General features: G+C 41.2%; 2 protein-coding genes across 5 annotated transcripts in view; both read right to left on the bottom strand.

Annotated features, from left to right (window-relative positions):
* The window catches only part of LOC128733691 (retinal-specific phospholipid-transporting ATPase ABCA4), a 62929-nt gene extending 52278 nt beyond the window's left edge, over positions 1–10651 (bottom strand). Inside the window, exons 1-2 of one of the 4 annotated variants that reach the window (XM_053827455.1) lie at positions 10264–10651; positions 9720–10186 (exon numbers count right to left, since the gene is read on the bottom strand). The gene's annotated coding sequence lies outside the window, so the exon portion shown is untranslated. Of the gene's footprint in view, positions 1–35; positions 734–9719 lie in introns of those variants that run through there. The other 3 variants (XM_053827454.1, XM_053827456.1, XM_053827457.1) reach the window with 3 other exon arrangements.
* A 7761-nt stretch (positions 10652–18412) lies between these two features.
* Positions 18413–27446, bottom strand: LOC128733695 (uncharacterized). Its single transcript, XM_053827460.1, has 9 exons — positions 27341–27446; positions 27067–27267; positions 26628–26915; positions 26263–26563; positions 19329–19542; positions 19078–19261; positions 18867–19007; positions 18634–18800; positions 18413–18543 (listed from the first exon to the last, which is right to left on the bottom strand). Exons 1-9 carry the CDS (start codon positions 27420–27422, stop codon positions 18424–18426), a joined length of 1698 nt encoding a protein of 565 aa, XP_053683435.1. The 5' UTR covers positions 27423–27446; the 3' UTR covers positions 18413–18423.
* Positions 27447–27985: the final 539 nt, after the last annotated feature.

Genomic DNA, 27985 nt, shown 5'->3' with positions numbered 1-27985 from the left:
TCGACACAATTCTAAATTCGAGCTTGTCAACATACCTCACTATCAGTTCAGTTCGCGCCGCTTGTTTTGTCGCCTCGGGAAACACGCCCAATAAAATTCGCTGTCGCTCGCGTGTCACGTCTTCCTAGAGCACCGTTCACGTTTTAAACATTATTTGATTCGAGTATTTGATAATCACTTCGTACTTCACTTTCCGACCAATTTACGAGGAATGCAAAACGTGTCACTTACGCCAAGCTTGGGACTCTCACTTTCATACCAACCAACTACTGAGCTCTTAGGTCTTTCTATGTTTACTCACTTTAGCAGCGGAAAGTACCGCGAATTATAGATTGCCTAATGTTGTTGTGTTTGTTGTTACTATTGCGGTTTGCTGGAGCCCCCAACCGACTCAGAAATGCTAGTCAAGCTAAGAGCTAGAGCTCTAAATCGAGCGGAGATCCATGCCGAAAGAAAAACTGGTTATCGTAACTTTTCCTTTCGATTACACTTGATCTCCTCTATGACGAAAGAGGGTAAACAGCACGTTCCACCATCCACGCCACGCCAGAAGACAGCACACACTTCGAGACCACCGTTCCGACCACTATTGGAGACACCTTAAAGCACCGACCGTTGTTGCACAACGTCGTTTTCACTGCGCGCGCGCACTTGCTCCGATGACGGTCGACGCCAGTATGTAATGATCACCAGTCGAACATGTGCATTAGTGTGCCACGGCACGATCAGGTTCGACTTCGGTCTCCTGCTTGCTACTGTTCTCCTGTGTTCTGCCTCTTGCTGTATTTATAAATTCACAACTTTAGCAATGATTTTGCCAATATTACAAACTCCTCACAGCAGCGCAGCCCCACGGTGCTTCTTCTCCCCAGTGCGGCAGTAGTGTTCTGATGATCAGTATAAGGTTCCTGTAGAACCCGATCTGGAACTTACATTTTGCTCGCAGGGTAAGGCTGCAATTGTTAGTTTGAACAGAGTGTGTTTAGATCGGGGATTATTTGGGGTCAGTATAGCTCCACCTATCCCTCGATTCGAAGCACGTTAATTTTTTGAAGATTCACCACTCGCTTCTCACTTCCGCGTGTGTTGCTAACGTGCGAGACGCCGTGCGGTGTATATTGGCAAGTTTGTTTGACGTACCGGAACAACGAAAAAACATCGTATCGATCGTTTATTTCCAATGATTCATCGTGATTTGCCGCTTCTAAGCTGGTGCCTACCATACAATTGCGACCGTGATAGGGAACTTTTTGCTCGCATCTGTAGACGTACGTCTACAGATTTGAAGCTTCTTGAAATTTTCACTTTTTCACCCCGCGGGAAATTTCGATTGTTAACGTGAGTTAACGATATTTACATCGATGCGAGTGGATACATACTTCAAGTGTAACTTCAAAAAATCCAAAATCATATTCCAGTGCTTTGGGATGATTTTTGAGTTTGAGCCTCTTAGTTCGATAAACTTGACTAATTCTCTAATCAATTCAATTGTGAATTATCATGAACACTGAACAATCTACTAAACAACTAGTATTCTTAGGGATCTCAATGGAATTCTAAATGATGAATACAAGAAAATCTCATAGTTTTTATTAGGTACTATTTATAATACAAAAAATCCTCACTTTCGTGAATATTTTGCAAACAAATGTTATTTACAATCTTCCTCAGTGCTTTGTGTAGATTCCTTCTAAATAAAAGTTTGAACTCAAATGCTAACAATAACGCATGTCTGGAAAGTACCCAACAATTTTTGATTCCATATCTTGTGACGACTATCGCGATTATATGTATTTATTTAATATCATAATTTATCATAGCTTAATCGACTTCGAAAGTCATTAATCAAAACAATGGAGCATAGTAGACCACTACTTAGCATTAGATTAAAGCGTTAACAAACAAATCCAGCATGATTCATGATACTCTGGAAGGTATTCCAAAACCGGTACTGCAGATTTCCGCTAGCCCACGGTCCTCAATCAACGCGGAAGTTCATTAGTGCCACAGTCCAATGTTTCAGTTTGCCAGTAATCTTCGAAAATGCAAAACTCAAGGTCAACTCTCGGTGATATCAAATTAAACAAACTGCGTATCAAAGCTGCCCAAATTAGCGTTTTCGGGTTGACGATTCACGCCGAAAACTCTCATTATTGACGATGAGACGATTTTTTTCTGGTTGATCCGCCTGAAGCTACGGGATGTAAATTTTATCAGCCCTGTAGTCCCAGATCGGTGTCGTTCCAACACCGTGATTGTATTTATTTGCTGAACAAGCTAATAGTGCATTATTCCAAATACATTAAAATTATCGCTAAATTTGTCATTTGTCGTATATTTGCTAATTTATCAACGCCCATAAAATAATTTCAGTAAATTTGGGAGTAAGAGAAAAAAAAAATCTGTCTGGATAAAGTGGATCTTAAGTCGAAAGTCGAAAATTACAGTTGACGTGACAAAAAAAAAGAACATCATCTCAACGGATACATTACACTTATAAAAACATAAAAAGACAGGAACTTATTGTTGGACTTAGATTCTGCAGATGTTTTAGAATCACACTTCAACTCATCTCAATTGAAACTCTATTATTAATCATGAATAGGATTATTCAACGCAGTAGCTATGTATGATAGCACGGTTGAACTGTTTATTGTTGTCTACACTTATGTAGGCTGATCGCCAGCTGAGTATGCTCAACTGTTTAAATGAAGGCTTTCCAGTCAAGTTACAAAACATTTGGAGCCGCCTAGTCACATTCGTTTTAAAGGCATGGAAACAAAACAGTATGTGAATTTTGAAATACAGCAAGTTATAATTTGTTTTGGTTTCGACGAGTGTATGAAAAAACGTGAGTGTTTCATTGTTTCAATAAAAAAGTTCGGAGATTTCGTTTGTTTCGAAGTAGCAGACGAACTTGTTTTTCGTGAATTCGTGGAAAATTGTAAGCGAAATTATTATTACTGTAAGTTGATTTATGAGAACTTCACTAATTAGAGTAAAGTGGGACAAGAAGACGCAATCGAAAATAATACGCACTAGTCTGTTACAGAAACAGAAAACTTTGAAACTAGCACCACTATACCGGTTTGAATGGTCATCAAGCAGGATGAATTGCTCACCGGAGATACTGGAAAATACCAGACGTTACGGTGCTCCAGATTCATAGCCTGAAAGATAAGCTTTCGAAAGGCCCTGATGGCCCAAAAGCATCTAAAGGACCACAAAAGGACAAGCCTTCATGAGATTTGGTTGATACGAACAATTTCATCTCCTTTCTTTTAAATTTCATGGTTAATCGCAACGATTCAAAGAAATATCTGTCTCTGATTTCATGAATAAAACTTGAAATTCGATGAAATCATGACTAATTCTACGTACCAGGCAACACAAGGTCATGAATGGTCATGATCTTATATTGTCTTAGTACCGCTAGAAGTTCTTTCTTTTGTTCATCTTTTGCAGACCTTGGGAAGATGTACACTCCAGCACGGCCCTTGCACAATGGCATAAAGTCAAATCCTACTAGAAGATCGTAGGACAGTTGTGATACTTCAGAAGAGGAAGAAATCGCTTTTGGAGACACTCTTTCAAACACACCTGTCTATGTTTATTGTTCATGGTACTTGGGGTCGCGAAAGGTGTACTCCGCTTTCCACATTAACAAATTGCTTTCCAAATCAAGAATTTCTTGGCAAAGTTCGACATTTTCTGTTTTGGGAGGTTCTCTGGAACATCAAACTTATCCTTTGCAGTATGTAGAATTTGGGATTCCCAACTTTTTACCGATGACTCGATGTGACAGATTCTGATTTTCGATGTACTTGTGCAGCACTTTTTCGCAAACGACCTGTGCTTTCGATGACATTTTTCATATTTTTGCGCACCGGCACCTGATGAAAAGACTCACACAGTATAAACAATACCATGAACTTTCTCCATACAAATTTTCAATTGATTTTACCCAACGGTTTAAAAGCTAGAGCAATTTGAGTGTGTTGCAATTCTACCATGAACACCCTGTATCACCGATCTTTGTATCTATTTACATAGAAATAGGTATCTTGTAATATTCCAAACTGGCGGCTTCTAATCATTGGGATTTGGAAGTCGTTTTTGCCCTTGTTGCACTGGTCTCAACACACGCAACACGTTGGGCTTCTCTATTCTTGGTGGTTCTTGAAGAGAACGAATTTCATTGCACAGTTGTCCGGCATCCTTGCGACGTGGTCGGTCCACTGTTCGCCAGGTACGATGGGAATCTATCCAAGTAGTGGCTGCAACTCGTGGTTCATACGCCTACGTCGCCCTCCAATATCCGTTTGTACTCTTCCAAAAATAGTCCGCAACATCTTTCGTTCAAATACGGCAAGTGGACGTATGTCTTCCATAAGAAAAGTTACTGTCTCAAGTCTGTAGAGGACCATCGGTCTAATTGGCGTTTTGTACATTGCCAGCTTTGTTCGGCGGCGTATGCTTCTTGATAGAAGCGTCTTGCAGACGGAAAAGTAGGTTCGACTTCCAGCTTGAATGCGTCGTTGAATCTCCTTACTCGTATTGTTGTCGGCGGTGTCCAGAGATTCCAAAAAATACGAACTCATTAACCACTTCCAATTCATCGCCGTCATTGCCTGTGGTAGGCAAACGTTATTTTCTCTGGAGCCTCTTCCTACCATATATTTAGTTTGCTGTGATTAGCCGCGTCAGCTTGTCCGGCAAACTTTTCTTGTGCATTAACTGCCATAGCTGTTCGCACTCGACTGTTTCATATGCTGCCCTGAAATAAACGAAAATGTAATGCGTGGGCACGCTGTACTCCCGACATTTCTAGAGGATTTGTCGGAGAATGAAAATTTGATCCGCAGTAAATTCGTTTACTAGCATGAATGACGGTCAGGAGTTTCGGCGAGTCAATGTCGCCATTCAACACTTTGGCCACATATAATACCTGTTGTAGTTTGCGACGTCGTTCAAGCGTGTCCAGTCGACGACTGCGATCCGAATAAGGTGAAAGGTTATTGGGACCTCGCCAGGGTAAGTCCCTTAAAACCAGACGTAGAAAATTTCTCTGCACACGTTCGATTCGCAGGTTTAATACTGGTGCGGAGTCCAAACCACGCATACGTTTTAAAGTAGAGGACGTACAAGGGAGCAGTACAAAGTTTTCATACAATGAGAATTTAAAGTCCCATCTTATTTTTTGCGATGAACCCAAGTTGGTTGCTTGCTTTAGAAACAACTTCCGTGCGGTGCATATCAAACGTCAGCTTACACGCCAAGGTCATTAACGCAGTCGACTATGTTTAACGCTTGCCCATTAATCCAATAACAACTGGAGATGATAAAAATCCTCGATGCACCGAATCGCCGGATAGTCATCGGCGTAAACTAGTCGGCAACTATTTTCTATGGCATTTGCAGCGCCATTTAAAAAAATGATGAATACGAAAGGGCGAAGCGTACTACCCTGCGGTACACCTGATTTGTTTGTAAGTGTAGGTGATAATTCCGATCCAAGCTTGACTTGCAGGACTCTATCACATAAGAATGATTTTAGCCACGTAACAAACCGCTGTGAGCTCCCAAACGAAATTTTTTAAGCAGTATGTGATGGACCAACCTTATTGTTTTGTCTTGACTTTCAAATGAAGTCAGGCATGTAATTAAGTTTTTTTATAATGGTAGTTTTTACAATTTTCGGAGGGGATATTAGAAGAAAGTTATGGAACAAAGAGTCGGTAGGATCTAACAGATCGAGACCAACCGTGAAGGGGAAATAGCGGAAGATGAGGGGATAAGGGAGGGTCATTTGAAGCAGAAGTTGTGTACCGCAATCTTTTATCCTAGCTGGGGGATTCATGTCCTGGGAGGAGCAGTGGGTTCGAATCCGGTTGTAATTTTCAGATTAGGGGCCATCCACATACCACGTGGACAGCTTAGAGGGGGGTAGGGGGTATGAAAATGTCCACGCTTGTCCACGGAAGGGGGGAGGGGGTACGGAAAATGTCCACGTGGACAAGTTTTTTTTTTCATGCAATAGAAATTAGAAACAACTCAATAGAACTGCAATAGAAATTTTTTTACAACTCTTGCCTTCTTTGTGAAATGATAAATGTAACGGAAGAATCCACGAATATTCACCAGTCACGTGATTCATTTATCACATAGGTCGCACTTGCACCAAATGATTGCATTTTGCCTCAAAATCAAATGCAGCTCGCCAAAAAAGGGCTTGGACGGCCAAGCTGAGATGTTCTGGATAAAGATACTCTAGACAAAGATACTCTGGACAGAGAAGAATCGTCAAGCGAAAGTCAAGCTATCAGCTTTTCTGCAGTCGATAATAATTTGCAGTAAACAAGATCATAAGAATTAAGGTCCTAACACCGTATCCGTATCCGTAATCCGTATGCAATTTAATACGCTGCGGAAAGTTGACGGAAAATCCATGGAAAAACTCAAATTTCCGCAACGCCTAAAAAGCCGTATGCATTGTGTCGCGGCCTTTAGACTGGCGCTTCCTTTCACGTCAGCTTTTTGATAAATACTGCATAAATCAAGTTGAAAACAATATTTAGAACAATGCATTTCTGTTTTGTTAAATTTGACATAAGAAAAAAATGTCCACGTGGACAAACAGGGGAGGGGGGTGGGGGTTGAGGGAATGTCCACGCTTGTCCACGGAGGGGGACGGGGGGGTTGAAAATTGGTATTTTTCTGTCCACGTGGTATCTGGATGGCCCCTTACAGCTTGGAGGTTCGTTTTCACGGAATGACCAGGGACCCGTGCTGCTAGGAGAACCGCGGCACGGCCTTTTGAGATAATTTAGTGCAATTTGAAAAATTTATTTGAAACATATTGATTTTTTCAATCCATTCCTAGCGACATTGTCCCATTCCTTCAATACTTTATGTCACACATCCGAAAACATGAGCATTAGATGAAAACACGATTGGCAACCATTCCGTGTCTCGCATGGGCCACATGACCATTTTCAAGTCACAGACAAGTTCCTATAAATTCCGTTCCGAGCTGCCGTTGGATCAGGCATATACTTCCCATGGCTCGTGACTGAAGAAAACTAACTGATATGACCATAATCGATGATTTGTTTAAAAAAATCAACATCTTTCAATCAACTTTCAAAAACTTAATAAAATTATCTCAAAAAGCGATGTTGTGGTCCTCAAGATAACACCAAAATAACTTCAAGACCAGGTAACTGTACTAGGACCTGACGGTCGGACGGTCGGTTTGACAGCTATAACTTTTGAAGTCTGCCGAAGTCTGCTTCGGGCCCTGTTTTGGGCCCAGAAACTACTTTAGAAATTGGGCTTTCCGACGAGAAGTTAATGACTGCTCATTTCCGTCTAAAGTGTTTTGTTTACATCCTGTGAATTCCGTAGTTGTGCATTTTGTTTTGGCCAAGATGGAACCGAATCAAGTGGAGACACCAGAAAAATGTATACGCTCAGATGGAAAATACGCAGCTATTCCATCGTGCTTTGGGAAAAAAGCTGACGATCTGTCATGTAATCAACTCAAGAGTGTTGAAATGGTTCAAATATCGACTGACATTTGATAAAAAACCAGAAGCTGGAACCAAACAAAAGCTTGCTGGAAAATGGAGAAAAAGGTTGTTTTATTGAAACTTTAATTTTTAACCGTGTTTTATGTAGTATATATAAAATAGTCATTGCAACTTGTGTGAAATGGGCTCATCGAAAGGAAATTTTCCGTTGTTCTGGAATCTGGGAAATTGAATCAAAAAGTATGAACATCGGGTACACCAAGCTTCTGGCAGCATCAAGAGAAACAGGAAATGAGCGGTGAAAGGACTTTAAGATTATATTCTAGGCAAGAAATTACTGCTCGAAGAATGGCTGCAATTTAGTCAAGTTTCGACGAGCGCGGTTTGAGTTGATCACGATCCTGAAGAGGAAAAATTGGTAGAAGGAGGACAGAGATCTTGAAGAGCTAGAAAAACTATTCCGGGCTTATGAAACGCGGCAAGTTCTATGATAAGGTGAACCAATCTCGTAAAGGATACACACCGAAGCCTAATGTGTGTAGGGACCAGGAGGGAAACCAAATGGACAAATGGAAGCAGTTCTTCGATGAGCGTGCCGGCTTCCGATCTCGAAGAGTTCCGGTGATAAATCAGTCAGCTCCCACCAGCGCTCTACAAAAATGGTCAAGAACCAGTAGCAACGGCACTTCACAGGATAATGTCAAGGATGTGGGAGGAGGTGAAACTACCGGAAGAGTGGCTGGAAAGTGTGGTTTGTTCCATCGACAAAAGAACGATTGGCTAGATTGCTGTAACTACCGCGGCATTACGCTGATCAACACCGCCTACAAGGTGCTCTCCTAAATTTTGTAACATCGTCTATCCCCAATAGTAAGACAATTCTTAGGGCAGTACCATGCGGGCTTTATGGAGCCTCATGCTACTGCGAATCAAATTTTCATTCTCCAACAAATCCTCTAGAAATGTCGGGAGTACAGCGTGTCCACGCATGATAGTTTCGTGGATTCCAGGGCAGCAAATGATACAGTCGAGCGCGAACAGCAATGGCAGTTAATGCACGAGATCAGTTTGCCGGACACAGCACACAGCAATAAGTCAAGCACCAGGTCATAACGTCATCATTTGAGGAAATTATAAAATTAGTAAAGATACTTCGGAAAATTCTCAAATTTGGCGAAAAACCCTCCTCCTTAATCGACAAACTTCGCAGCGGAATATTAGAGCACAGAACAATTAGGGGGGTAGAGTAATGATCCTGCTGACTTTAGGAACACCGCCCAGTCGAGATTGAAACATACGACCAATGGTTTGTTAGACCAGCATCGGTACCACGAAGCTAACGGGGCAGTCTGTCACAGCCGCTGACTTTGAAAATTTGACGCGTCTTCTATCAAATAACCGGTATTGTACAATTTTCACACTTCGAACGTGCTTAATATTGGCTTCCACGCATTGGAAGCATGGTCTTCCGTATCCCTGACCTGCACAATGCCCATCAAAACATATTTCTGTTTCAGTTAAAAATGTGACAACCACCTAGCACAGCGCTGAGAACAACAGTATACGTTGTAAATGAAGCGTAGTCATGGCATAGAATTAACTCGCAGCTTCCATGACTTCTAAATACCTGCCTACCCAAGACTACATACTAATCATAGAATCACCGTGATTTGCAATATCGGCAGGCAACGGGTTTCGATTTTTCAGATTTGTAAATTAACTTCATCGAGAGAAGTAACCAATAAGCAGACCGCGTGGTTGATCTAAACTTATCTAACCGGTTACCAGTTCTCACAAAAAAAAAAAATAAACTAAAACTTTTGTCGCGGGTCATTTGGTGTGCAAGTATCGCCCGTGCATTGCTCTGTAAGTACTTTACATATACCTCTAGTTGCTGCAATTTTGAGCTAATGTATCTCTAACCACCGACACGCAATTGGAACGAAATAATGTACGATCTACGTTAGGCTGTATATACAGCAGTCAATCCCGAGGTGTACTAGAGCTTGTGTTTATGTAGAATTATGCATTGCAATCGAACCACATCAGAGAAGAAGGCAAGCAAGCGAATTAATGGCCAATCGTATACCTGTTGTTGAGAGTGGTGGGCACGAAACGGTCAGCAGTTTCATTTTCAACAATATACATAGTTTGTTACTGCGAATAAAATCAAAAACTCGTTTATACCTTTTAGATTCACGTAACGAACAGCTGCAGATGAATTAGCATTAAGATGACTCTTGATTCTGACAAGTTTTCGGATGGGACCAGTGCAGAGCTCTGCTAGCCACGCGCTTTGTTTACGTCGTAAGTAAATCGATTAGTCCGATTGGCACACACTTCTAAGCAACTCACGTCGAAACACTTTGCATCAATTGCGTTGTAAACACCCGCAGGCTGTTAGCTGAGCATTTTTCGAATTCTCTTCGCGGCACTTTGAAACTTGCAGCTCCGCAACGATCGAGCCCTGATTTCGGAATTTCTTTTTCCACCAACTTTCACCTATCGCGCGAGTAGAGCTCTATACAATTTAACACTTTCTTGGAGTTGCACGGCAAGCTGTTCCCACCCAAAGTTGCATCCCGAATCGAGTGTAAAAACTGATAGATGTTTAGCTTCCAACTAGAAGATATTGTGAACGTTGTTCACAAAATCTGAAATTCACTAACCCAACACTTAGGCTTGAGTAATTATTAATTGCAAGTAACTTCGATTGTATGTAAAAACTCACTGAAATTAATGGGCCTGTAACCGGGGGGTGGCCGAGATCACCAGGTGGGTGGCTCTGCTATCGGGTGGTGAAAATCTAAACCAGATCGCGTGTGCACGTATGTGTGCTTGAGCACCTCGAACTGATGTATTTTTATCTTTCAATAAGCGACAAGCTGGAGCAAAACAATACAACAGAAACAATAAAGTCCAAACTCATGTTAGATTAATCACCGAACGAGAGGAAAAGCAAAACAAAACACAACGTCAATTTTGGCAATCACTTTAAATAGACTAATTACACCGAAAAGCGTTTAAGTACTCGCGCGTTGCCTGCCACTTTGCGATAGTGAGAAACCGAAATCGAAAGCAGCAAAAAAACCGCAATTAACCGTGTATAATCGAGTCAACGGTTGCTGCTGAACTGAGAGCGCGATCCACGACGATGCTAGAAAAACGACTCGCGCGCGGCTCAGCTCATCGGCCGAAATAGACGGCAACGGCGGCATTCGTTAGGCTGCGATCGTTCGCCGTCCGCGTCCGTCGATGTCGTCAAATGAAAATGTGTACGAGGGAAAACTCGGCGGAGAGTTTAGCTAGAGCGAGTACTGTGTGAGAGCTGCTGAGATTTTTCATCGACAAATCGATCAAGTGGTTGGAACAGAACGGGTTTTACTGTAGCTCGACCGTCGCGATCATGTTACGGTAGGTTATGGTTAATGACAGAGCAGAGAAAGATGCTTTGCAATACCATGTACAATACCTACCACACCAGCAAAAGCCACCACACCACCGACCGGTCAGTGCGAAGGAAGGTCTACCACGCCAGTCAGTGAGTGCAGTGCTGGTCTGTCCACTGTGGGGCGAGTTTGCTCAGCGAGGTTGAAAGTTCAGAGACCCAACCTCGGAGGTGACCAACGATGCAGATTGCACCATAATAGGTACGGCATAACGAAGGAGTGATACATAGTCGAAGGTCTAGAATGTTTTGAAATTGTTCACATTTTGGATTTCATAAGAAAATTCTTATGTAACTAGTTAATTATCGATGGCAATGTTAAAGGTTGATGAGACTCCTTCTACCAAACTTGTAGACCTTCAAACGTAGCAGCTAACAATCCATAAAAACTTGTTCTCAAGTGCTTCAATGGTATTTCCGTGGCCATTAAATGTTAATGTCAGAAAATACCAACAATATACTAATTACTTAAAAGGCTAAGTAATGGTCACGATTATAAATGTTCTGGCTTATTTGTTGGATTGAAAAATCCCAGCACTTCTGAAGCCAAACATTTTTTCCTGTAAGTTCTACGGTGTTTATTAAACCTATAGTCGCTTTTTTAGGATGCATAGAATTGTTTGCATTGGTCTGGTGATGTTAACCTTTTAACGGGTAACGTAGAAAAAAGGAGTCGATAACGTCTGTAGATGTTTTTGTATCATCTGGAAATCTTACTAAGAATTATTTTTTCCATTGTTTCGACGTTGAATGCTGAAACTTCAATCCGTGTTTACCACTCTACAAAAAAAGTGTATTTCACTGGATAATTGTCAGTATTTGGGAGGAGAAACTCCCAAAAGTGTGGATGGAAGGTGTGGTTTGTTCCATCGATAAAGAGGACGATTGACTCGATTACAGTAATTACTGCGGCACTATACTGATAAACGTTACAAGGTGATCTCCCAGATTTTGTTACACCATCTATCTTAGGCTAACCAGACATCCCGAATTTTGCGGGACAGTCCCGGATTTGGATGGCTTGTCCCGGATTACCAAAGGTCCCGAAAAGTATCCCGCATTCATTACTTTCTGACTATTGTTGAAACGGTCAAAGAAAAGCTACGGATGAGTTCTAAGATAGGGTATGTTGCTACATCGTCGTAATTGCCTATTCCCGTCCTATCCAACACAAATTATTAAAATTATCAGCATTTTTATGACACACAATGCAAAACTAGTTATTCCCTAATATTTTAGTTTGTTGTCTATCATACGCAATCAATCAAAGTGAGCTGAGATCTATTTAAATGCTTTTTATCATTAAAGAAGTCCTACCAGCCAAATTTGCTACGTTTTTTCGTGCGACGAAGAAGACAATGTTGACTAATCGTTTTAATTTCCGTCATTCATAAATGAAAATAACTCACGTAAGGCATTGTCGTTATTCTACAGCCAGAAAAACTTTCCCCGACCTGCAGAAATTTTGTAGAATAACATTTGTCATGCCGTCCTACACAAATACATGCGCGTTAGCTTCGTAAACATTGTTGTGATTTTTAGTTCGGACGATGAAAAATTTTGATTGACGGATTTTAAAACGGTACGACGAATTTAAGAAATAAAGTCAGTTGCGTAATTTCAATAATATGCTTTAATAGTCACTTTTCAGTGATTTCAAAGTTCACAGATCAGAAGGTAAGTGTGTTTAAGTCAAATCAGCACAAGAACTTTTGGAGTGTTCATTAAATCCATCCAGCAAATGATGAAAATTAGACTGGCTTTACTTATTACGACGGGAATTAGAAAAAGACCCTATCTAAAAGAAGTTCCCTATTTACGAATTATTGTCGAAACAAGTGCATTCAACTGAAAAATTTATGAAGTTCTGTATTAATTTGCTTCTAAATAAGTTTGTTATACGTATACTACAGAACCAATTTAGCATATAAGCCATTCAATATGTTCCGCCGTCGTTACCGTCCTCAGTATAGAGCCGAGGTTGCTTGTGCTGTTTCAAGTAGTCGTCGTCATTTGTTTCGATCTTGAGCCACTCATCACCAATTTTTTAAGCGTCTCAGAAGCCTCAAGTCGCTTTCGACTTCGTGATTGACTGAAGTTTTTGGAACGTCTTAGTAGAATACGAAACCTAAAATTAAAAAAGAAGAAAACTTATCCAATTTAATTCTACTATGTATATTTTATTCACGACAGATACGTATTTTAATTTTTAATTATTAATTTTTAATTTTAGACTTCGTCATGCCATCTTGTACTCTCCAGACAGTGCCTTTGTCACTCTCCGTTTACAGCTTGTACTCCACCAAATAACGTCCGCGGTGTCTTCCGCTTCAACATTCGCGCCTATGTCCTCCTTGAGCCGCGTCACAGTTTCAAGTCCATAGAGAACAACCGATCTAACAAGCGTTTTGGACATTGTCAATTTCCTACGGCGGTGTTTGCTTCTTGATCGGAGTGTTTTGCGAAGGGCAAAGTAGGGCCAAATTCCCGCTTGAATGCGCCGCGGGATCTCCTTATTAGTGTTATCCGCGATCTCCAGCGATTTTGAATACCAACTCATTTACCAATTCTAGGTCGTCGCCATCAACGGTTACCTTCCGTAGAAGGCGCATGTCTATCTCCTTGGAGCCTTTTCACTTAATATATTTGGTCTTAGACGTCTTTTTTATTGCCCAATTCTCCTAGACTCCAGTTTCTGTCTGGCGCAGATTTCCTCCGCCGTCCCACATTCCTCCGAAAAAAAAACTGGTCACTTTAGTCTATCCCCAATAACTATAAACTTCGTAGGGCAGTATCAAGCGGGGTCAAAATGTTACACCCCCTTTAAGTCCTCCGTCCTGACAGAGGCCGGGAGTATAACGTATCCACGGAACACATTTTCCTGCATTTCAGGGCAGCATACGAAACAGTCTTGTGCGAACAGCTATGGCAAACTGATGATCGAGTCCTTTGCAATTACTCAGAGAGTTGCGACAAAGGTAAGGACTGTTCTGTATGTTATCTAATATCGCTATGTATGATCCAGCCAGTGGTCAGCGAGAGAAATGATCTTCTGTAATAATAGTCAATTGTTAGTTTTCACAAGTGACCTTGATGTAATTATTAGAAACCTTGGGACGGCAGAGGTAATCAACGCTAGGCAATATTTAATATATGGACACTAGGATTGGGTGACAATCCATTGTGTCAATTACCAAATATATCGTTGGGAGAGGCCTACGGATTTGAGGCTGTAGCTTTGCTTACAGAAGATTTACGTGCACTTGCCGTATTTGAACGAAAAGGGTTACGGACTTTTAATGGGAGAGTACAATTTTTAATTGGAAACGGAAAGCTGAGAGTGGCGCTGGCGTATAAAATACGAGTCATTGTCGTTGTTGGTGACTCGTGCTGTTTCAAGCAGTCATCTCCATTCAAGTCGATCTTGAAGTTGCAATCCGCCTTCGACCTGGTTGAACGATATTGCACATTTGGCCCATCTGTTCCTGGCGTCGGTAGCGTTGTTGAAGAGAACCATTTTCTTCGTACAGTCATGCGACATTATTGCGATGTACGATGGGAATCACACCAAGTAGTGCCTGCAGCTTGTGGTTCATACGTCTGCGCTACTATCGGCTTTCCGTTTGTACTCCGCCAAATAGCGTTTGTTCGAGAGCCTAAAATCTTCTTTTCATTTATTTGGTCTCCAACGCAATTATTTTTAGCTCAATCCTACTAAATTTCGCTTTCGGTCTTGTCTAGATTGCATCCGCCATTGAAAAGTTTCTGGCTAGGATATCAAATTGAACAACCAATGAGGTCAGCCATTCATTAATTGTTATAACGGAGGTCCTTTCAATGAACGGAGAGATTGGTAGGAGAAAATAATGAAACAAAACTGTTGAATGTGTTTCCAGAACGAGACAAGAGCGGAAGCATAGGTACACGAGGATCATTAAAGCAACGCTTATTGAATTTGTATAACGTTTCTCTTTACCCACGCTAGGAAACCCAGTTGCACGGTGTCGACCTGGAGACACTATCAACACCTTTCTCAGTTTATTTATTTGTTTATTTATGTAAAAATATCCACAGGCCTTGTATCCAAACTGATATGCTAAATTTAGAATATACGTGCTTGTGTTAGGAATTTAGTTTTCAGTACCTCGCGGTTAACGTTAAAGTCAAAGCTGGACTTGAAGCGATGAGAGGGGCCTTGCAGACCGGGAATCGTACTAAAACTGCTGTAGTTGGTTCACCGATGCGGAAAACGTCGAATGCTACGACTTTGAGCGTGTATGTTAATGCTAGCAAGAATAGATGGGCCATCCACTCTAGAAGTCAGCATATCAGCGAAAGTTATTGCTGGAGCCAGCTGGAAGGGGTCGTTCTAAGGCAATCTCTGAAGAGTGAAAGTGGGCTAGTCGACGTAAGTTAGAATCTCGGCTAGGCGGTGCTAGCTAGATAAAGTTTGTCGATAAAGAAGAATCAACTCTTAGAAAGACGTTTAAGTCCAAAGCTTTGCTTTGCTTGGGGCTCCAAACTGGAGCGCAGTACTTACGGCGCTACAATGCTAGTATCTTGTTAGTGACTAAATGAACGTTCATTTAATCACTGATGAGTCACTAGCTTTGTTGCACCATAACTACAAACGATACAGCAAAACTTTGTTCAGAAAAATTGTAGATCAGAACTAGTTCTACAAATGTCCCATATATAAGATTACCATATTTGGCTCGGCTGAGACGGTACTGTCAAATGAATCAAAATTGAGTCAAAGTGATCGAACCATCCTTGGTTGAAGTAGACGCGGAAGATCATAGGTCTAGGATGGCTGCCTTGTGCGATCCCAGTGAAAGATCTTGAGATAAAACCGTCGAAGTTAGATGGCGCTCCGCAGTAGTCCAAAAGGGCGAAAAGTGGAACTTTTTTCCTAGTGTCTTTCGTTTTCATTTCAGCTTCAGCAGTCTACAGCACTTTTGTTCGTATGAATATCCCCCTTAATCAAAAACTGTCAAAAGTCAGTCGTCGCTTACTATAATAAAAAAAATAACTTTTTTGTGTTAGGAAATATAGACATAGCCTTTTTGGCAAAGTTGTAAACAATATAAAAATAAGCAACTTTGCTGAAGAAATAAAATTTCTATCTTTAGCGAGTGCTGTACTATAGGCAGGCTTGGCATACACTTTTCGCTCCGATTTTGCTCTTTTGATTACAGTATCTCAGCCAAGCAAAATATCAAAAAGTGATGTATGGGGCGTTTATAGAACTAGTTATTATCTACAGCATTGCGGAAGTAAGCATTACTATGCCTTTTGTATTTATGGCGCTATAAGGCTGCTACCCTCTTGGTAGCAAAAAGAGCGCTCTTTTTGCTACCAACGGCATTGAAGCCCTACAGCGTCGTAAATACTAAAGATAAAACTGTACTTTCTTCACCAATATTATAGATAATTACTAGCTCTACAAATCCCCCATACACCACGTTTTCAAATTTTGCTTGGCTGAGGTGCAGTAATCAAAAGAGCAAAATCAAAGTGAAAAGTGTATGCCAAGCCTGACTATAGGGCATATTCTTTAAAAGATGGGTTTTTATACTTAGCTTTTCTTAGTTGTATTTTACAGGAATACAATGTTCTAGGCCAGCGTTTCCCAAATGGGGGTTCGCGAGCCCCCAGGGGTTCCCCAAAACTTTACTTCGCTGCATAATAGTATAGGGAAATCCGCCAGGGGGTTCGCGAACCGAAAAAGGTTGGGAACCGCTGTTCTAGGCAATTATTGAAGCACTCAAAATACACGTTTTTGCAGAAGACCGCAAATCTCTTGGACTTTTACTTGCTAAGTTATCGCATATTCAAGCTTTAAATTTCCATAGCTTTACGAGCCCATGGGGTAAAATGGAGCAAGCGGATTTATCAAATCAGCGCTTCATCTTTAAGCTTAAGTCGAGTACTATAAACTTGTATGGGTTCCACTTGTCCCCAACCACCCAAATGAGAGTACGGCAAGCATACGTTTTATGTGTTTCGCGTTCGCTAAACGCTCGATACACGTCAATTTTTTACGTTAGTAGATAGACACATGGTTTCTTTGGCAAAGTTATAGAAAATATAAAGGCAAACAACTTATGACATTCTTATCTCTATCGAGCGCTATCGAGCGCTATCGTTATGGAGCATTTTCTTTGGAATTTTTTTAAAAATAAGTTTTTCATACTTAGCGTATGCTGGTTGCATTTTCAAGAATATATGGTTCCAGGCGATTATTGAAGGACTCAAAACACTTATTTTTTACAGATGGTTGCAAATCTCTAGGACCTTTCCTTACAAAGTTATCGCTTATTTAAGCTTTATTTTTCCTTCACTTCTTGAGGAGCCAATATTGATATTGTAGTCTAGACTGTATAAACGCGTGATACATAAGTGTTAATGCTTTGAATGGTAGAAACTAGGAGGCCTTCCATTCCACCTTCCAGTATGCCACACATTGAGCTGATGTTCCGTTGCAACGAGTTCACATGATTACCTCATGTCAGTTTTGAATCTATTACCAAACCGAGATGTTTCAAACTTTCAACTTTCTCTATCGTTGTCGATTGCACATCTAGACCACTATGTGGCATCACAGTACGACGAGGCGAGTGCACTATCATATATTTCGTCTTAAATAAGTTCAGTGACAGCAAATTTTCGTTAAAAAAATCTTGGAGCTTAACCAGATCTTCTTCCATTCGACAATCCGGGCTTGGACCCTCGTACGATAACGAAGTATCATCAGCAAATAATCGAGGTTTTCCGTGTAGGTTGAGTCTATGTAGATCATTTACGTAGAGAAGGAATAACAGCGGTCCAAGGTTGCTACCTTGTGGAACGGCAACGGTTGATGGACGCAGAAAGCTATTAAACCCAGTTTCCGTTAACAAATTGGTTTCTCCCAGAAAGGTAGTTGCATATCAAGTCATTTGGAATCCCTCTGACTCCATAATACTCTAGCTTCTGCAGCTCATGGTGCATAGTATCGAACGCTTTCTTAACTTGTGCTTGAGTTTGAGTTTGCACTTGGGCGTTGGGTTTCGCTTGGACTTGGACTTGAGCTTGGGCTTGGGCTTGAGCTTGAGCCTGAGCCTTACACTTTTTATCAATCAAAATGCGATCTTTTTTATGCGAATCAAATCGTGGAAGATTTTCTAATCGATTGATACAAAAATCTTATTATCTATTAAAAAATTACAGTTATAACCGTTCAAAACATGACTACTTTTTCACTCTTTAGATTTGTATTTTTCTCCCTTTCCTTTTCGAAAAAAGCGAATTTTTGCGTAAAATACTTCATCATTGCAGCATTTTTTACTTCTCAAGGAAATTCTTCCTTTGAACATATAAATAAAAAAAAAGCTGCAATTAAAATGATATTTTATTTTTTGTGATACTGTTATGCTTAGCAAATTTCTACCTAATTTAACTTTAAATTTTCTTGAAACACGATGCAATAAAAACACCACTCATTGCCAAAAACACAACTCGATCCAGTAGTTTCGCAAAGTCACGCCACTCGAGATTGCGCTGATGTAAACTACCGTAAGTCTGCGAATTCAAAACAAACAAAGGCAAAGGGGATTAATATAGAAAATCATTCCGGACGCAAAATTAACTGATCAGCTCAAGATCACTTACTGAAGCACCATCCAAGCGCAGCACCGATCTTAGGTGGGGATAACTGATGAGCCGAGCCAGCCAGGAATCGGGAGCCATCTTCGGTCCGTACGTTCGAAGCCACGTGTCCAGCACGAACAGGACCACGCACAGCCAGGAAAAGACCAGAGTGCAGCGGAAATAGTTGACTGAATTGGTAAAGATAAGTTATTCATTATTATTGACACAAGTGTGAATCAACTTATGATACGTACAGATCGTCGGATTTGAAGTTTGTGGAACGTAACCGGACATCTGAAGAAACGAAACCAATAATATGAGGATTCCGATTCCATTGGACCAGATCCGCAACATTCCCTCCAACCAAAATGATACTAAAATCATAACATTCGACACTAAAATGGTAATGAAAGATGGTTCATTAAACGTAATAATTGTTCGCTTTAGGTGAATGTTATTCCTTACTGAAATACGGAGCGTACAGCACCGTATTGTAGAATTCATTATTTCGCTTCATATGCAATCTCAGGATGGTTTCCTGTCTAAAGCTACCATCGTTTAGTAAAAACAGCTCATTTTTGTTCGTATTCTCATGCTTGGTGATGCTTTCCACGTTCCAGTCCGATTGGATGATGTTAGGATGAAAGCTCTGCACAAAAAGGGACGCAATTTAATTATTAACCTTGCTGACTAAACAGATAGAGTAACCTCCGTACCACGGCATCCGATGTCACCTTCAGCGGCGATAGAGGCAGGTCGGTGCTGAGTACCACGTCGCACACATTGGTTTCGTACGGCCAGTCAAGCGATTCGCCAACCGAGCAGAACGTTTCCGTTGAAATCTCCCGCGAAACGAACTGGAAGTGACCGTCGTACGAGAAAGACATGTGATCGATTCCGAGCAGCTCCAACGTAACCGATTCCGCTTCGCTGGAAATGTTAGAATTAGAATTAGTTTGTACAGAAATAGTATGATAAAACAAATAATATCATTAAAATATAGCCCAAATTCGGCGAATTCGTTCGCTGAGTCACAACGGAGCTACATCTAGCGAATCATATTCGAAATAGTTGCAAGGTTGTAAGTTGAAGTTGAAGGAAGCAAACTCTTTTGGATGGTGGTAAAGCGATCGATGGTTATCAGTCATTTTAAATACAGGAATCGGTAAACACTTAGGTCAAGGTCTAATAAGACCCTCTGCCTTTACCAATCGGCTCATTGATGGGGCGGACCAATGTTTATCGCGTAATTCGTGGAATTTTACGGAAAATTTTGAAAATTCTAAGCTTAAAAGAATGGAGAACCTATGCTTAAACCCTTGCCTAAAGCGAAGCCCGGACCTAAATAAAACAGAACCATCCGGCTGATAACCACAAAATATGAAAAAAAAAACCTCACAAAAGCTTAAAAAAGAAAAATAAAGTAACTGGTTGCCTTTGAGCTTCCTGTAAACGAGGTGTGGAAGCAAGCACTCACTCAGTCTGACTATGGGAATTTCGTCCAATATCTAGCTCAATTTTCAGCTACCTTTGAAGTAATGTTTCAAACTAAAATCAAACTTAAATACTTGAAGTCCAATTTTAAATCTAATTCGAATTTAAATTCCAAGTCCAATAATTTAGATCTATTTTAAGTCCTATTCCAAGCCCGATTTTATGGCTAATTTAAGGTCCAATTTGAAATAATTCCAAGTCTTGACTTGTTTTCAAATTCAAGTCCAAATTCAAATTTTAATCCAATGTCAAGTCCGACTTTAAGTCAAACGAAGGAAGACCCGACGATGCGAAGAAAGCGTTCTACGCGAGACTGGAGACAATGCCAATACGACAGCTGCTTGCCACGGGACATTAACATCGTTATCGGGGATATGAACGCCCAGGTTAGTAAGGAAGAAATGTGTAGACCGCTATAATGACCCCATCGCCTGTATACTACCACGAACAATAATGGCCAACGTTGCAGCTTCCCGAGGTTTGGTGATCCGAAGCACCTTTTTCCCACGCAAAGATATCCCCAAAGGCACCAAGCGATCATTTGACCAACGTACAATGAACCAGATATACCGTGTTCTCATAGATGGTTGGTTCTTCCGTTCTGCAGGATCTCCCTCGTAGTTCTAGATCGTTATCTAGAACCAACTCTGACCAGCTTGTGCTCCTAAATATTAGGTTCAATTCCTAATCAAGTCCAGATAATTTTCGGGTTGGAAACGTTTTGGACGAGCCTTGGACAGTTACTGAAATTTTGATATTCGTTTGAAAGTTTGATATGTCTGTATTAGAAGTCAGCTCGTTATTTGCTTTTACCACCTGGCTACATTGTTATATTATAAATATCTTAAGTAGATAAACCGTCCTGCTCAAACCGTTGTAGGGGTATGAGGTGGGACCATCATCATCATCATTCATCTAACATCACGAGCATACGTTCCCTACAGGGTGCGGATATTGACTTTGCCCATCACCTAGTAGCAAAAGGTGCTTAAAATTTTGAAGACGGTTGAAGCAGAATACGCTCGACCATCTGAGAGGCCGTTACCGCATTAGACACTTGGTGAGGCACCTAGGAGAGGCAGTAGGTGAAGAGCCCCGAAGTTATCTGAGCATTGCCGCTAAGGAAAACTTGGCCAAATACCGACCAGTAAGGAACCTGTTGACCACGATTTTGAGGAGTAAAAAATATGGAGGTCTGTGTCTAAGGGAACGTACGAGGGGTTCACGTAGGACTACGAATGCGGGTACAATTCAACAACACTTGACAATAGGAAAATGTTCAACCGTTTGTTACCCAAATTTATAATTTACTGTTTTGTAATGAATGCCCTAAAACATTTATATGCATTTGTTAAATGAAGTTAAGTTAAGTATCCTAAATATCTGTACTCTACTCCTAAATGTCTAGTAAGAGTTAACCCATCAGGAAAAAATGACACATCTTCTAATGATTGGCGATGATTTCGCATTTTGACAAGTTTTGCATGACCTGTAGCACTAGTCAACTTTAGTTGACTAGTCAACAGGCTTTAGTTGACCAAATTAACTTATTTAAGGATCTTGCCTATAACTATGGTTAAACCGAAAAAATAAATAACTATTCTGGGTTATCATTTACAACACTCGTTAATTTCCACGAAATTGTTGATAGCACTATTCATTGTGATAGATAGATTTGAAGTATAATTGTCTTACAACTAACATGTGGACAGCCAGCTAAAATATCAATTGGCTAACGTCCTCTGCATCTTAATAGTTCTTTTCGTAGCTGTACTTTACAGCAATTTGCATACTTGACAGAAATAGAAATGAATATATGTAAAGAATTGCAAGCAACTAAACGACGCAAAGCAAATGAAACGCCCAAAAACTATTCTCGGATAAGACAGCCGCTGATTTTTTTCGCTTTGAGAATTGCTGCGTCACGTCACATGCAACCCTGTTTCCGTGCAAGATAACAGTTCCGCACAAATTCTTGCAGTATATGGACGCAATATGGCAAAATGGAAAAATGATCGCTCACTTTTCTATGACGTTTCTCTTTCAGGACATCTAATTAAACTAGATTCAATGTTTAAAAATAAAATCGGTTGAAGAAAAGGGCTGGTTTTGCACTCTGGCGTACTTCCCAAGCACAGATATCAAATTGGTATAGGTGTAAACGTCGTAAAGAATCGGGCAGGGGGGGGAGGGATTTTAGTTACTATTTTGGAAAAAGAAACCACACTAAAGCACTAAAAAATGGCGTGTTTCACTATCATCCCTGCCTGTGAAGGTAATCAATCACGAAGAAAATGTATGAGAAAATTTGACCTTGAAACTTTTCGTTAATTTTCACCATTTATATTATAAATAATAAAAATTGTTATAAAACCACATAATTAAAGCAAAGTCGTGGGCTTAAACCGTCATTAGACATCACCCTTCTTTATCGACATACTTCGCAGCCGGCTGTTCAGAGTACACGAAAATTACGGGGCCAGTGTAACGATCCTACTGACTCTATCAAGCAAGCACCGCCTAACCGAGATTCGAACATGCCACGACTGGCTTGTTAGACCAGCATCGTACCTCGAAGCTAACGGGTGGCAACTAAAATTTTGGAATTTTCGCGGCACTTATGCTCAATAATAAACGAGCTCAGAGAGAAATGAGAGTATGTCTGTGTTAGCTCTCTCTCTCTCCTCTTTATGTTAATATTTTTTGTTTTGTTTATGCTTGCCCAGTTTTGCTAAAAATGGCGTCGAAACAAGAAGCATTTTGGGAGCGCGTTGTACACTTCTACGAACTGCAACAGAAATCTCGGCAAAAATTATACGGTACAACATTGAAAAGCATTGCGGCTTCGACTGTTTATCATATCCTAAGATGTCCAACAACTATTCGCAAGCAAGGTAGTGGAAGACCAGCCAAAATTATGGACGCAGAAGAACATCGTTCTCTTTCTCGTTTCTTCAACAACAAGCCCTCTGGTTTGGCTATCAATTAAGATGCACCAGAGGAAAGTTTGAAGAAATTTTTGATCCCGTTTCTACAATAACATCATGCAGATGGACAATACGTGTTTCGGCCTGATAGAGCATCATCGCATTACGCCAAAAAACACAATCGTTCCTGAATACCCATTTGATCCCATTTTTACCCACAAACCAGAAATATCTGTCTCAGTGCGCCCAATCGAAGATTTCTTCAGGATCTTGAGTTCCTTGGTGTACAAAAATAACTGGAGAGTCACGAATTGCAAACAGTTGGTTGACAGATTCAAGAGATGCATTCGCAAAGTTGACACGAAGGCCGTACAACGCTCCTGTTTCGACGTCAAACGAAAGCTTCGCCGAACAGCCGATTACGGACCGTTTTCAAATGTTCAAGAATTTTTTTTTCAACAATGGATAATGTATCTTTAATTTCGGTAAATCAAATCTTCTTCATGTATCTTTGTCTTTTTTTGACAGCTTGAGAAAAAAATTCCAAAATTTTAGTTGCCACCCGTTAAGTGGGCGGATTGAAACCACATAATTGCTACATCCATTATGAATCGATTGGTATTAAAACCATCAAAATCCATTCATCATTGGCATCATTGGCATCATTGGTTTAAAATATTTCATTTTTTTCGTGACGCTCGCATTTTTTGATTTTTTGGAATTACCTCTGTGCCAGTTAGCATGAGAGACGTAGCCCCACGACAAAAGCGCCAAAAGGAGGACAGAGATCGTGAAGAATTAGAACAACTTTTCCCAGCTAATGACACGCGTAAGGTAAACCAAATTCGTACGAGAATTTGGTTTACCTTACGCGTAATTTCGTAGAACCAAATTCGTAAGGGCTATACACACCGAAACCTGACATGTGTAGAGATGAGGGAGGAAATCTAATCACAAACGAGCGCCTGGCGGGCAACAGGTGGAAACGGCTCTTCGAAGAGCACCTCAAGAACGAAGTTGCGGAAGGAGGTGGGGCGGAAGTCAACTCAAGAGTGACAATGGAAGATAGTAGTATTTCAGCATCTGTTCTTCAAGAAGTCAAACGGGAAATCGGGTTGCTGAAGACCAACAAAGCCGCTGGTAAAAATCGCCAACCGGCAGCGTTTTATAAACATGGCCGAGAAACGCTGGCAACGCTGGGTTATTTCCAAGATTTGGGATGATGAGAGGCTACCGGAGGAATGGATAGAAAGAGTGGTTTGTCCGATCCGCAAAAAGCGCGGTCGGGTCGACTGCGTAAACGGCGCCTACAAGGTACTCTCCCAGATTCTGTTACACCGGCTGTCACCGATAGCACTGGGTTTCGTAGGGAATTACTAGGCGGATTTCCAGGGGGCTCACGCAACTGCGGACCAAATTTTTACCATCCGGCAGATCAGGAATGTTGGGAGTACAACGTGCAAAGCTACCGGAGGAATGGACGGAAGGAGTGGTTTGTCCCAACTACAAAAAGGGTGATCGGCTAGACGGCTGCAACTATCGCAGTATTACGTCGCCTACAAAGTACTCTCCCAGATCCTGTTACGCCGGTTGTCACTGATAGCACAAGGTTTCGTAGGGAATTATCAGGCGGATTTCATGGGGGCTCGCGCAACTGCGGACCAAATTTTTACTATCCGACAGATCTTGCAGAAATGTCGGGAGTACAACGTGCCCACGCATCACATCTTTATTGATTTCAAAGCAGCATACGATACAGTCGATCGAGACAAGCTATGGCAGATAATGCACGAACACGGTTTTCCGGACAAACGGACGCGACTAATCAGAGTTACATTGGATCGAGTGATGTGTTTCGTACGCATCTCTGGGACACTCTCGAGTCCCTTCGAGACGCGGCGAGGGTTGAGACAAGATGACGGTTTATCCTGCTTCTGTTCAACATCGCTCTTGAGGGGGTGATTCGACAAGTGAACATCGAAATAAGAGAAACGATTTTTACCAAGGGTAGCCAACTTCTAGGCTTTGCAGATGACCTCGATATCATAGCCAGGAACTTTGCGACGGCGGAGGCAATCTATGCCAGACTGAAAGCGGAGTCTAGGAGATTTGGACTAAAAATAAATGCGTCGAAGACCAAATACATGAAAGGAAGAGGCTCAAAGGAAACAAACGCGCGTCTCCCACGGATGGTAACCGTTGACGGCGACGAACTAGAAGTGGTAGAGGAGTTCGTGTATTTGGGATCACTGGTGACCGCGGACAACAACACTAGTAAGGAGACCCAGCGGCGCATCCAAGCGGGAAATCGAGGGTACTTGGTCCTTCGTAAAACGCTTTGATCAGGAAGTATCAAGCTGCCGCACCAAGCTAACAATGTACAAAACCCTTATTAGACCGGTAGTTCTTTAAGGATTTGAAGCTGTGACGCTGCTCACGAAGAACATACGCGCCCTTATCGTGTTCGAGCGGAAGGTGCTGCGGACCATATTTGGCGGAGCACAAACTGAAAGCGGCCGAGAGTGTCGGAGGCGTATCACGAGCAACAGACATTGTAGCTTGAAGCGATTCCCATCGTACATCTAGTGAAAGTCTGTAGGCTACGGTAGGCCGGACACGTCGTAAGCATGCCGGTCGACAGTGCAACGCAAACAGTTCCCTTCAAGAACCTTAACGGCACCAGCAACAGTAGTTTTATTGTGGTGATAACAGCAACCACAATAAATTTACTTTATTAACCTTTATAAAATTCAAATAAAACCAGACGGGTTTAAAATTTTTACTGATGAAATCAAGTTCGTTGCTTGATCAAGGCTGGGGCATGTGTCCTGCAATCTGTATAAGATTTAATGTAAAAATTCTCATAGTGTAGCCCGAAAGTGTGAAGTTTTTAACCTGAATGGTCGGTATTTTTGCGATGTGGAAACTAATTGCATAGAAATAGATCGGCCATCATACGATTACCTGATTTTTAGAGCAAATCATGGTCTTAGAAAGCCGGTGCGCTACCATCTGCTTATGCCTGGGCATGGCCCAATTAAAGAGCACCACATGAAAAAAGCCTAGAGAAGCATTCAACTAATTCGGGAGTGGGAGTCACTTTATGCAAATTAAAAATGGTCGAAAAAGTGCTAGCCGGTTCAGTCGAGTCTGGCGCCGAGTCCGTTATTTTTTCACTGACACTTTGGTTCATAAACGATCGTAAACCTGACTCAGATTGAAAACTTACTCTTTGACAACGATCGTCGGTGTCCACATCAGATATTGAAATCCAATAACTTTCGTTATATTGCCGTGCTCCTCCGGTAGCCAAGTGGTTCGATTATCCCTCCAAGACAGTTGAATAAATGATCGCGTTTCCAGCGAGTTCTTCCACGAATCGTACGCAATTCGAGTGAAAACCATCTTTTTCAACTCAATAGGCGTGTACCATCTGGGCGGATCAAACGATACGTTCATCTGCAACTCGTGCAGCAGCTTCGCCATCGGTGTCATGAACCGGATCGGTTCGAATTCTTCCAGGTGTGTTTCTAAAATCAATTAGGAAACTATGTTACTTCGTGGAACAGTTTGATAGTAGAACGGTAGGATTACCTGGCTCGTCGTCGTTGATCGGACAATCGTAGAACCACTTAGCCTGTGAGGATCCCCAGGAACTGAAGCTCAGGTAGCGCACGTTTATGAGACTTTTATCGCTGGCTGACATCAACGGAAGATCTTGACCTTCGATTATGACTTCGATCAGTCCGTCCTTGGTGATACGGATTCGCAACGGTAGTGGATCGATCGCCGACAAGATGCCTTTCGTTGATTTCGTTTTCAGTGGATTCTTCTTGCGTTGCTTTCTTATCTCGCTGAAAGTGTTTGCGCCGGCTCCGATAACTGCCAGGGGAATTATGTATGGGTGTTTCATGTGACAAAGCAAGCGCATATGATTAGAGTTGCAGTTGACCTTTGCTTTCGATGTGGTTGTGAGCGTGACGATCAACAAAACAAACGTCACATTTCCGGCATGGATACGTGAATTACTTACCGATTTCGTAAACCTGAGCATCTGCAGTTGCAGATTCAATATCCGATAGCAGGATGTGAGCATCCTTCGATGTTATCACGAACAAACGCAGATTGATGACGGTTTCGTTATCTAAGCTATGGTTTTCCAGTTCCTCCAGCTTGAAAAAGGTGTGGTAATTATATCCGCTAACTGCGTTGTATTGTTTGCACTTGTCCAAATCTGGGTGAATTTGGTCAATAAAATAGAATTGGATACGAAATTTTATGCTAAATATTTATTTGGTTGTACGGACCTGCGTAGCTGACATTATATTTGCTTTCGGAGTACCCAAAATCAAACAGCTGAAACAGCATAATTATTGCACTCAACCACATGCTGCTTGGAGAACTAAGAACTTTAACGGATTGCACGCTTTCGAATAGAAGTTTGATAAAAGACTAAACGAGCATAAATTACCGAGCATGCTGTAGAGAGTTGTTCGGCTTATGTTTTCGAGAGAAATTGATAAGAATTTCTCCAACAACAGAAACGCGTCTCATATAGGAAATTGAAATGAGTGAAGTCAAAGACAAGCGGAGCTTGTTTTTGGTTTATGTTGAGCGTTTTATCTTAAACGTTAATTCTTTAACAAAATGTTGCATTTTGTGTTATCAAGCGTTATATTTTTTAGTTACTGCTAGAATATAGAAGACACGAATTTTCACAGAAAATGTCTTTAAACGTAACAACCAACAGAATTATATAACATTTATTCAAATAAACTTCATAGGCGATAAATGTTCAATGTTCCTTCCTGTTCTCGTTTTCGAAATTCTTGATACAGCTTCATTACGAACCTATCGAGCTCGAGTTGGCGCCGTTTCTGAATTCGATTCATTTCTTCCTGCACAGCGTCTTCGAACACTTCAATCGGAATCTCGTGAATGTAGAAATCCTT

Source organism: Sabethes cyaneus, chromosome 2 (assembly GCF_943734655.1).
Source record: "Sabethes cyaneus chromosome 2, idSabCyanKW18_F2, whole genome shotgun sequence".
In the NCBI taxonomy this organism is placed as follows: Eukaryota; Metazoa; Arthropoda; class Insecta; order Diptera; family Culicidae; genus Sabethes; species Sabethes cyaneus.
This window is presented reverse-complemented; position numbering and strand designations above follow the sequence as displayed.